This window comes from Mercenaria mercenaria, chromosome 3 (assembly GCF_021730395.1).
Source record: "Mercenaria mercenaria strain notata chromosome 3, MADL_Memer_1, whole genome shotgun sequence".
NCBI lineage: Eukaryota > Metazoa > Mollusca > Bivalvia > Venerida > Veneridae > Mercenaria > Mercenaria mercenaria.
In genome coordinates, this window is record NC_069363.1 from 30,623,386 (window position 1) to 30,635,509 (window position 12,124).

The following is a 12,124-nucleotide window of genomic DNA, read 5'->3' on the forward strand; positions in this document are numbered from 1 at the left end:
TTTTTAGACCTACTGACCTAGTTTTTGACCCCACGTGACCCAGTTTCGAACTTGACCTAGATATCATCAAGGTGAACATTCTGACCAATTTTCATAAGATCCATTGAGAAATATGGCCTCTAGAGAGGTCACAAGGTTTTTCTATTTTTAGACCTACTGACCTAGTTTTTGACCCACGTGACCCAGTTTCGAACTTGACCTAGATATCATCAAGGTAACATTCTGACCAATTTCATAAAGATCCATGAAAAATTGCCTCTAGAGAGGTCACAAGTTTCATTTTTAGACCTACTGACCAGTGAACCACGGACCCAGTTTCGACTTGACTAGTATCACAAGTGAACATTCTGACCAATTTTAAACATGTAAGACTCATGACAAATAGCGCCTCTAGATAGAGGTACACCACAGGATTATTATTCTACTTTTAAACAGAAACTTAACTGGCGCTCCAAGATGTAACTCCACGATACCAATTCTTTGAATATGACTAATAATAATTCATATAGTATAATTAACTGCTCAAAAATATTTCCATGAAAGTTATTATTTGAGAAATTTATGATTGCCTGCTAGAACGGAACCAGCATGATTTACCTTGCCTCATTTAGTAAGAACCTCATTCTTCACTACCTCGTACATTAAGTACAAATATTCGACCTCAAACTGAACTAGATAACAGTTAAGCGTAAATAATACATTGACAACTGTATAACTCAAGCCGAAGCAGATCATGATAAATACCATATGGCGGGTCTAAGGGGTCACAAGGTGTTTGACCTATGACTAGTTTTTGAACCCCGTGACCCAGTTTCGAACTTGACCTAGATATCATCAAGGTGAACATTCTGACCAATTTTCATGAAGCTCTTATGAAAAATGGCCTCTAGAGAGGTCACAAGGTTTTCTATTTTTAGACCTACGACCTAGTTTGATGCACGTGACCCAGTTTCGAACTTGACTAGAATCATCAAGAGAAATTTGACCAATTTCATAAAGATCCCATGAAAAATGTGACCTCTAAGTGGTCACAAGCAAAAGTTTACGGACGCACGGACGCACGACGCACGGACGCCGACGACGACGACGACGGACACCGCGCGATCACAAAAGCTCACCTTGTCACTTTGTGACAGGTGAGCTAAAAACATTGCACAACTGGTTACTAACCTGCCAAGAGCCCCGCAAAGCAGATCATTGATAAATACCCTGAGTTTTAGATCAGTGCGGGTCAAGGCTGGGGTAGGCAATGCAAGTGATGGGATAATTACTTAGACACAAGAAAGTGATTTTTTTATGTTAACGTGGGACTGGATGGGGGTTGGGTGGCAGGGGGAGTAATGTAGATTTTTGTACTTTGCACAACATCTAATCACCACTTTAACTTATATTCTGAGTTTAAAGTCAATAATTTTATGCTCATTTTTTTTACCTTAACCTTTGACCTGGTTCATGTGCACTGCACATCATCTCACTGCCACATACCTGCCTATATGCAAAGTTTTGATTTCCTGACATGAAACATGACAGATGGACATAAGTGCCATTACATAATGCATCTCATTTTTCTAAAACAGGCATATTTTAAACAAGGATAAGTACTCAACAGCAAAACCAATGTTCCAAGAATGCAACTTCTCAAACCATGATAGCAGTGCATGTTTTACATGGTTAATGCAATTATACACAAAATACAAATTAAAATATACAGGCAATGGAGCAAATACAGGAAGACAAAACAGTGCTGTACTGCCTTGGAACGATCAGTGGCAAAAATACCACAGGTGAGTTAAATCCGGTTCAGGGACTGTGTACCTAATTTTAACCGCCTTTCTATTTCATTCCGGTTCAGGGACTGTGTACCTAATTTTAACCGCCTTTCTATTTCATTCCAGTTCAGGTACTGTGTACCTAATTTTAACCTCACTCAACTGTTGCCTTTCTATTTCATTCCTATCTGTAAGAAATACAAGGTGACTGTCTATTTGTGTGACATCGTCTGAAGATTTCAAAATAAAGTGAAATAGCATGAGAACCTTAACAGCTGACACATGTTTTCCCCATAATCTACTAAAATTCTCTGAATAGTTCAAAGTCCTCAAGTTATTCACATGACTGTGCAAACTATGAACTTTGTTTTCTGTCTTTGTTCTGTAACTAAGTTGTTTATTTTTTCTCAAAGTTTCCTGCTAAAATTCAATTTTAAGCAACTATTTTTTCATCCTTTTCTAAAATGATGTAACATAAAATAAATATGATCACTGTCAATCGGCTTAAGACTAGATGCAGTAGTAGTAGATTTAGTCATTTTACCTTGGCTGTTCGAAATTTTTCAAAGGTGTCACCCTTTTGGTGGCGCTGGCATCCACATCTCAAAAGTTTTGCATGTATTACAGTAAGCAAGTTACTCTATAACAATTATTAAAATTGCTTTCAAATTTCACACAATCATATATTCAGCATAAACTCACAGGACAAGTTACACAACTCTAGCTGTAATTTTATCAAAATTATGCCTCTTTTTTTTTTACAATCTACAAAGTCAGATGTTTTCAAACTTCAAGTATGACTTCGACATAGATGACCTCACAGCCCAAGTAACATAACTGAAACTTTTATTTCATTACAAATATGCCCCTTTTTTATAACAGTTTTGCATGTAAGCATGTATCTCAGGATTACATGACCAAATGTTTTCAGATTCTCTGCACATTGTTGGCACCGTGGGATGACCTCACAAAGGCATGCAATGTTTCATAATTCTGGCTTACATTTTAGCATAATAAAGCCCCTTTTCAACTTGGAAAAGTTTGCTTATTTTTAGCTTGTATGTAAGCTGTTATTAGGTGGATGGGCTTCAAACAGTCGAGTGTGGTATCATTATACGGTCAACATTTAAGATTTTCTACAAAGTGGACGAGTCTCACTCATTTTGCAATAAAATCATGTTGCCCCTCACTCCTGTCATTGTACATGGTTTCATGCAGCTAGGTGAAAATACTTTTTTAAGATATATATAATATCAAACACAAACTCACTTTAGCCTAATAAGTTTATTTTTCACCAAGTGAAGGGCCATAACTATGGTCTAGCTGAGTGAAATCCAAAAGAGAACATCAGGTGCACAACTTCACATGCTATATCACAATCCGCTAATGTTTTATGACTCTAAGTCAAACATTTTTTGAGATACACAAGACACAAACTTGTATGCCATTTATGCATATTTTTTACTTAATCAAGGGCCATAACTCTGGTCTGACTGACAGAAATCCCAAACAAAACCCCTGGTAAAACTTCACACACTGAATAAATTTCCTATTATGTTTCATAACCCTAGATCAGATATGTTTTAAGATACGTGGAACACAAAATTTTATGTCCTTTAATGCATATTTTTGTCTACGTCAAGGGCCATAACTCTGATCTGGTACTATGAAATCTCTAAACAAAACTAATTTTCCTTAATAATATGATTAACATTTGTGTTTATTTCATTTGGTTGTCTTTGGTAACTGTTATTTGATGTAAATATGTTGTAAAAATGTTGAGGCACATGTGGAAGATCGTTTTGGCAAACATGTAGCCTCATTTAAATAAAGTCTTTATTATTATTACTATTATCATTACTATTATAAAACCCAGGTGCACAACTTTACATGCTGAATAATATTCCTGTATTAGTGTAATGTTTCACAATCCTGGGTCAAATACTTTTTTGAAATACATGCGACACAAACTTAGGCCCTGTAACAACTGTTTTAAGTTTGAATCAAATCCATTCATAAATAACTTAGACAGAGTGAAAGTGCACCAATACTTTAACCTAAAATCTAAATAAATGGGAGATAATTCATGAAATATTGGTGTGAGAGTAATGGCCCTTGTGCCACAAGATGTAGCTGATGATGAGGAATACCTATTTTAAGTTTAAAGTAAATCAATCAAGAAATTACAGAGATAAAGAGAAACAAGAGCACCGCCTTGCGGGTGCTGACGCTCATCTGATTTTTTTTTTGTGTAATAGAAATATTGTCCTACCCATGATTTTCTAAGTCTAAAAAGGGGCATCATTCTTGCAAAAAGCAGGATAGAGTTATGTTTCTTGATGTTCAGTGTCCACTTATGATGGTGAAAAACTGTTGCAAGTTTTAAAGCAATAGCTTTGATAGTTTATGAGAAAAGTTGACTTAAACATAATACTCAACCAAGAAAATGATTTTCTAAGTCCAAAAGGGGCAATAATTATTGCAAAAAGCAGGATGGAGTTATGTTGCTTGTTGTACAGGGTCAGCTTATGATGGTGAACAAGTGTTGCAAGTTTCAAAGCAATAGCTTTGATAGTTTAAGAGAAAAAGTTGACCTAAACATAAAACTTAACCAAGAAATCTGATATTTTCTAAGTCCAAAAGGGGCCATAAATCTTGCAAAAAGCAGGATGGAGTTATGTTTCTTGCTGTACAGGGTCAACTTATGATGGTGAACAAGTGTTGCAAGTTTTAAAGCAATAGCTTTGACAGTTTAGGAGAAAAGCTGACCTAAACATAAAACTTAACCAAGAAAACTGATTTTCTAAGTCCAAAAGGGGCAATAATTCTTGCAAAAAGCAAGATGGAGTTATGTTTCTTGATATACAGGGTCTGCTTATGATGGTGAACAAGTATTCCAAGTTTCAAAGCAATAGCTTTGATAGTTTAGGAGAAAAGTTGACCTAAACATAAAACTTAACCAAGAAATCTGATATTTTCTAAGTACAAAAGGGGCCATAAATCTTGCAAAAATCAAGATGGAGTTATGTTTCTTGCTATACAGAGTCAGCTTATGATGGTGAACAAGTATTCCAAGTTTCAAAGCAATAGCTTTGATAGTTTAGGAGAAAAGCTGACCTAAACATAAAACTTGACCAGGCAACGCCGACGCCGACGCCGACGCCGACAACCGCTCAAGTGATGACAATAACTCATCATTTTTTTTCAAAAAATCAGATGAGCTAAAAAAGAGAAACTGCATTAAAACTTTAACTTAGGTGTGGAGGTGCCAAGGCGAATAGGATAGCTCTCCATAATATTATACTTTGTACAGTCAAGCTGAAAATGAATATATTTGAATAAGTGCTTGTTTGTCATGACATTCTTAACAAAATCTGTGAACATTAGCAATTTTTTTCAGTTGAAAAAACTTCATAATTTATAAAATCTGACATAATTATACATAAATAATTAACATATTAATTTTATCTGTTGTGTTAACGTATTAATTTTTTAAACGCTAAATGTTTACTGCAAGTGGAAAATTTAGGGGTTTTTTTTTTTCAGCCATAATATAACATAATATATCTTAAGTTAAAGAAGTTATAAATAATATAACCTAATCCTGTGTGATGCAAGAACATGACATCAGCTCACAATATTTATAAATCTGCATACACATAATTATACAACAATGAGTTAATCTGGTGACATTAGCATAATATCACACCATATTACTAAACATGGAATTTGGAAAATACAAATTTCTATTTATAAAATCCTGTAAAATATTCTAGAAGGTTTAAAAATAGAAATGCTATCAATAAAGTATGAGGTTTAAAAATAGATATTGGTATTCAACAAATGATCTATAAATATTTAAAAGATAAGTTTATTGTGCATGGACATAAAAGATCGCTTTATTGCGTTGAGGTGATGTAATGTAGAACATCAGACAAAAAATGACAAATATTCCTTTAATCTTATGACCAGCAAATTAGTGCTAGTTACAACTACATTGTATGTTCTGATAATGAACATGTGTGTTTCATTTTACATCTACCTGCCTTCATCTACTAATTAATTATAAGAAATCATTTAGCACCTCCTCTGTACATTGCATAACAATTACTAATTACTAATCAGGAATCATTTAGCACCTTCTATATACATTGCATAATATACTGTACACATAAGCTGTGGAAACTTTGAAGGACCTACATCATAAAACATCAAAAAGTTTTTCATTAACACCTCTGTTGTGTATCACGATTAATAATTTGGTCTGGTTATGTACTAGACAAGTATTTCACACAATGCAATATTAAGATTACCATGTAAAATTCAATGGAAAACACAAGGAATTTTCTTGCGTGTGTATGAAGAAATGGGTTTTCAATGAAAAACAAAAAATGTTTTGCATATTAAAGTTATGTTTTGTCATGGTTATTCATTACAATTTAATAGTATCTTTTTTTACAATTTAGTAAAGAATAAAATCATTGCTACAGTAAAAAAAACAAACACTAAATGACAATAAAGAAGCTGAAAAATGCTTACAAAACTTTCCAAGTTAGAGAAAAATCATACTTTTAATATTTATCTTCGAGAACAGAATCAAGGAACATTAACCTTACAAACTCTAACCAAAAGACTGACCCAGTGAATGCCGCACTTTACCCAAAATAAAGCAACTATTTTAAATTTAAAATTCTGAAGATGGGAGTATATTGAAATGGCTTTGTTAGACTTCTTTTTTGAAAAATTGATGCATTGGCAAGATTAAGCTTTAAATATATTTACATACAAGTGGTTGATAAAATATTTCAATGTGAGGGTGCAGTTAAGGAAAGTATGGTGGGGTGCATGTATTATTGACTCACTTGCTTGCTCTGTCTGTACTTTATACTGGTAATAGCTATAATGTTCTCCTCCAAACAGAAACGAAAACTTGGGATTGTCTTGTTGTTTCTGTTTTGTCATATTTTCAAATTCTGGTCCATTCCTTGCCACAAAATTTGCAAGTTTATCAATAATGTTCTTCAACTCAGGATCTGAAATAGAAAGAATGTAAAATGCATTGATAAATATGTATTTAACAATCTTGCATGACTATCTCGCTGAACCAAGTCCAATTTGTACTGGCTCTCAAAAACTAAGGCAGTTTTTTAAGTTCTTTTTAAATTTAAGAACAGATGTATAGTTGTGTTTGTAGACAAAAACGTTTTAAAACTAGAGATGCTTTTGAGAAAAGCGCATGTCTCCCACAACTGCCCCTATGAAAAATGTTAGTTTCTCTAGATGTTTTAGACGAGTGGATCCAATTAGATGGTCTGGATGAGTGGATGCAATCAGTAATTCAAGGGCCATAAATCAAAAGTGCCTGGGCGGATTTGCTAGTTATCAAACTTGGGTAAGGTCTTATGGCCAAACACATTTTGTTCAAGTTTGGTGAAGATTGGATGAGAAATGTTCGACTTAGAGAGCGGACAAGAGTAAACAGACGGATTTTTTCGGTAATTCAAGGGCCCTAACTCTAAAATGCCTGGACCGATTTGGCTAGTTATCGAACTTGGCAGAGGTCTCATGGTCAAACACATTTTGTTCAAGTCTGGTGAAGATCGGATGAGAAATGTTCGACTTAAGAGTGCGGACAAGAGTAAAAAGGCCGATTTTTCGATAATTCAAGGGCCGTAACTCCAAAATGCCTGGACCGATTTGGCTAGTTATCGAACTTGGCCGAGGTCTCATGGTCAAACACATTTTGATTAAGAGTGCGGACATGAGTAAAAAGGCCAATTTTTCGATAATTCAAGGGCCGTAACTCCAAAATGCCTGGACCGATTTGGCTAGTTATCAAACTTGGCCGAGGTCTCATGGTCAAACACATTTTGTTTAAGTTTGGTGAAGATTGGATGAGAAGTATTCGAATTAGAGTGCGGACAAGAATAAAAAGACCGATTTTTGGTAATTCAAGGGCAATGACTCCAAGACGCCTGGACCGATTTTGCAAGTTATCGAACTTGGCCGAGGTCTTATGGTCAAACACATTTTGTTCAAGTTTGGTGAAAATCGGATGAGAAATGTTTGACTTAGAGTGCGGACAAGCTTTGTGACAGACACACGCACACACACTGACTGGAGTAAATCAATATGTCTCCCACACCACTGTGTGGTGGGAGACATAATTATTGCTTACTTTTTCCTATAAGCAGGTAACAGATTACCCCACTGGCCAGTATTTTAGATTTATAAGCAAATTTTCTGTTGTGTATTTCTATGTGAATAATACCTTTTTACTTTTTATTCATTTTTAACTGACATATGGTTTGTCACAAGATGCATAAAAGTTAGAAACATGAAGTAGCTGCAAGTGCTGATTTTCCAAAGGCTCGGATCAATGAGAAGGCCCGGCATAAGGAGGCATTTATAAATCATTTTTGAATATGATATGTATAAACCTACAAGTTTTAGACTGGTATAAAATACAATTTTCATCCAAAAAAGTTTTTTAACTTATCTGATATTTCATCTACCAGAGGACATGCACTCAAGCTCATATAGCTATGAGGGTATAAATGTATTATGACATTTAATGCCAATAAAGTTATGTTATGTAATGTTAATAAACCTTCACTTAAGGAAGGACTTCTTGGGAATTTTTTTCTCCATCAGAATAGTACAGGTAACTCGCCAATAGCAGATCACTATCTTTTAGCATGTAGTGAAGAATGTTTAGACTTTCATGATATCTAAACTTACTAACACTTAGAACTATTGCTCACATTCATACAAATGTCTGAAGTTATGGAGAAATATTTAAACCTGTCAGATTCACCAATAGGGGGTCATTTTTACCAATAGTGGATCACCTAGTTTATCATATTTAAAATAATAATTTTCTATCCATTTAAAAATAGATTTTTTCTGACAAAACATGACTGTCTGTGGTATTAGAAATAAACATTCCTAATAGCAAAACGTAAAGCTTTGGTGGTGTACCGTACAATGTATTCACAAAACTTTATGACAGTACAGTACAGTATGAGTATGGCCGGTCATTGCTTACGGTTCCTCAGTCTGGGGTACAAAGTCATATTCCTGTATAAATGCTATTCAGTCCCAAGCCATGCGGTTCTTTCTTGGCACTGGTAAATATACACCCAACAATGCCCTTTATGGTGAGTTTGCCTGGCAGCCCCCTCATGTGAAACAATGGAAATATGTAGCACATCAGTGGCATTGGTTGAAATTAATGGATATCAATAGAACTAACAGTAAGGTCTTCACTTATTGTTGTTAGAAAAGTAACACTCGTTGTAAGAATTGGCAGTATCAGTTTAAGAATCATATGAACAGTATAAATATGTTACAATCTCTAGATATGTGTACAAGTTCAACATCAAAGTATTTTTGCGATAAAGTTTTGCATGGTTCTATGGATAATTTTATTAGTGCATGGAGTTCCAATATTCAGAATGAAGTTGGTCCATCTGGTCGGGGAAGAAACAAGTTGCGTACATATAGATTGTTTAAACAGTATTATGAAACAGAGTCATACCTCAAATCACATTTATCTGTCAAACATAGATCTGCTTATGCTAAATTCCGATGTGGGGTTGCCCCCCTTAGGTTAGAAACTGGATGGTATGAAAACATTCCAGAAAATCAGCGTGTTTGCCCAATGTGTAAAATGTCAGTTGAAAATGAAATGCATGTTCTGTTTGAATGTAATGCATACCAAGATTTAAGAGAAGTACTCAGTGCTAAAGCTAGTGATATTAATAATAATTACGTGAATTTTAATAACCAAGAGAAATTGATTTTTGTGCTCTCCAACAAGGATACAGTTAATGTTACTGCCAAAACCTGCTGTATGATTTTAAAAACTAGGAACAATTTGCTGTACAAATAAACTAACAAGTGTGTTGGTTTATCATGGTTGAAGAATTGTCATTGTTGAAATCATGATCTTTTTTTGCGGGTGGGGGTGGGGGTCGTAGAATATTGATTAATTTGCAAAGACTTATGGGCTGGTTATTACATACTGGTTTTTCCTAGGCATTATTACTCTTTGATTATCATGCTTTTGGTAAATACCAGTTCTTCAATCATTTTTAAGAGTTTATTCCAACATTGTATTTTAAGGCTTTTTACAATCCTGTAATATATAGCCAGTTTATCTTGGTAGAAATCTTAAGTGTTAGGTTGTTTTTTATCTAGATTACCTTTGAAATATTTTTAATAATCAGTAATATATGATTAGTTAAGAATAATACAGAAAAAATGTTTTATACCTGTTTTATCTAGCATAGTAACACCCATTTATAAATTCACTTTATTATCAGTTTTTAAGACATTTCCTCTTTATAACTGATTAGTGGTGGTGTTTTCCTTTTATTTTTATTTTAAAACACTTACCTATGTTGGTCAATGTAAGTGAACTATGTCTATGATATCAGAATATTTATTGTCTCTTATAACTCTGCTTAGAGTGGCAATGTACTGTTTTATAGATTCCTATTTTAATTAATCATGATGTTTTATGTTGTATCATATGTACGTACATTGATGAGACGTAAATAAACAATAAAATCTAAAATCTTTCAAGGCAGAATATAATAAGAATCAGTGTGTTTACATTTCAAACAGGAAAAGAATATAGCGCTAGTTTTCAGTTATTATTTCTATGCATAATTAGCACCAACTGTATTTAAAAGTAAACAAAATACTGATGCATAGAACCTTATTTATTTATCTAAATTTGCAAGTTCAGACCATTACAACATCAAATCAAGCATTGATTTGTATTTTTAAGCAGAATAAACAAACTTCTGATTATCCCTGAAATGGATGATCCTCTACTGGTTGAATGGCCTCCCCTGCTTGATGGCACATTTTTTTCATCAAAGTCAATCAAAAATTTAAAATAACATTATTCCTATTACGTGTTTCACTCTTCAAAATGGTACTAAATTTGTGTGGATTTATCTAAGAAACTGTGAGGTATGCTAAAATATATTCTACTTTGAAGAATTCAAGAGTGCTAAAATCCAAGTCAGGAAACATGGGCTGCAGGGGTGTGGAATTCCCATTTTTTTGCACTTGTCCATGGACAAGTCATACTGGAAAATCTACTTGTCCGAAACCAAAGTCCACTTGTTCCAATTTTCAACATAAGAAACATTATCTTACAGTTACTTACACAAGATAAAATTTCTTACTGGACCCAAACATATACGCCTCAGTCACAATCAAATGCATACTTTTTAGGTGCTCCATGTTATACACCCAAATTTAAAAGTGCATGTTTATATATTCTATCTTCAGCACTTCAGGAGTTACATATCACTACCCAGTTGCAGGTAAAACTACTATCAGGTAGCTTATGTACATATAAAACGAACGCCATGCTGTCCAATAACAGAAAAAAGGCCAAAATTCAGCGTTATATTGTTTCACCTTAAAAAATGTGCTTTTTGTCTTTTCATTTTAATTAAAACCTGAACCAGCAAGACCTTTTTGTGCTGTTTGGTTTACAGGAAAATTTGTCTTCTTTTAGCTGCAAGTTATTTCAACTGTCTATGTCACCCACAACAGAAGATAAGTACTGAAGACTGACATGACGTTTTGTTATATATTTTTTCTTTTTGCTCTTCCTCATATCGGATATGTGATTTCATTATGAAATAATTCTTTTTTTACTGTCTTATTTGTCTCTGTGTGAACTTCAGTCTAGATCTACCTTCTTCTGAAAATAATAGCATTCTTTCAGGTGGAAGTTTCTTATCTCCTCAAATTTGACTCTGAACAGACAATGATAAATGAGCCAATTTTTTTGTCCTGTCCGTAGACACCTATTTTCTTTGTGAAGGATACAATATTAGAGTTTAATCACTGTTGGTATGAAAGCTGCTAGGATAGTGTCTAAGTTGATAAACATTAGACAGAATTAAACTGGGTTATATAGATATAAATAGTTGTTGAATTGCAAAATGTCTTGTCCGTAGACACATGTCTTGTCCGTAGACACTAAAGAAACGAAGGTTTTTTGACAAATATCATTTATAAAATCATACTGGAGCTATTTATCAAGTTTCAATGATACACCACACTTAATGTTTATACAAAATATAGAATAAATATATTTCTAATGAAACTTACTTCTTCCAAATGCAAATGTTACCCATTTATTCTTGTGTGTACAATCTGAATCTGAGAAGTAAAATGGATATAGAATATGTTTTAATCTTATACATGACTTATATAAATGTTAAAAGCTATCAAAAAAGGAATAATACATTTCCTTCTAACCCTCCCTTTGTTATGGCTAAAACAAGGCATGCAATGAGGGTGTCTACGGACAAGACATTATG

The 12,124-nt window shown here is 33.9% G+C and overlaps 1 protein-coding gene across 2 annotated transcripts in view; it reads right to left on the reverse strand.

The window, feature by feature from the left end:
* Positions 1-12,124, reverse strand: part of LOC123525850 (calcium homeostasis endoplasmic reticulum protein-like) — a 112,957-nt gene that overhangs the window by 95,121 nt on the left and 5,712 nt on the right. Inside the window, exon 2 of one of the 2 annotated variants that reach the window (XM_053538111.1) lies at positions 6,632-6,802. In XM_053538111.1, the coding sequence (XP_053394086.1) occupies positions 6,632-6,802 (171 nt within the window). Of the gene's footprint in view, positions 1-5,367; positions 5,489-6,631; positions 6,803-12,124 lie in introns of those variants that run through there. The other variant, XM_053538112.1, reaches the window with a different exon arrangement.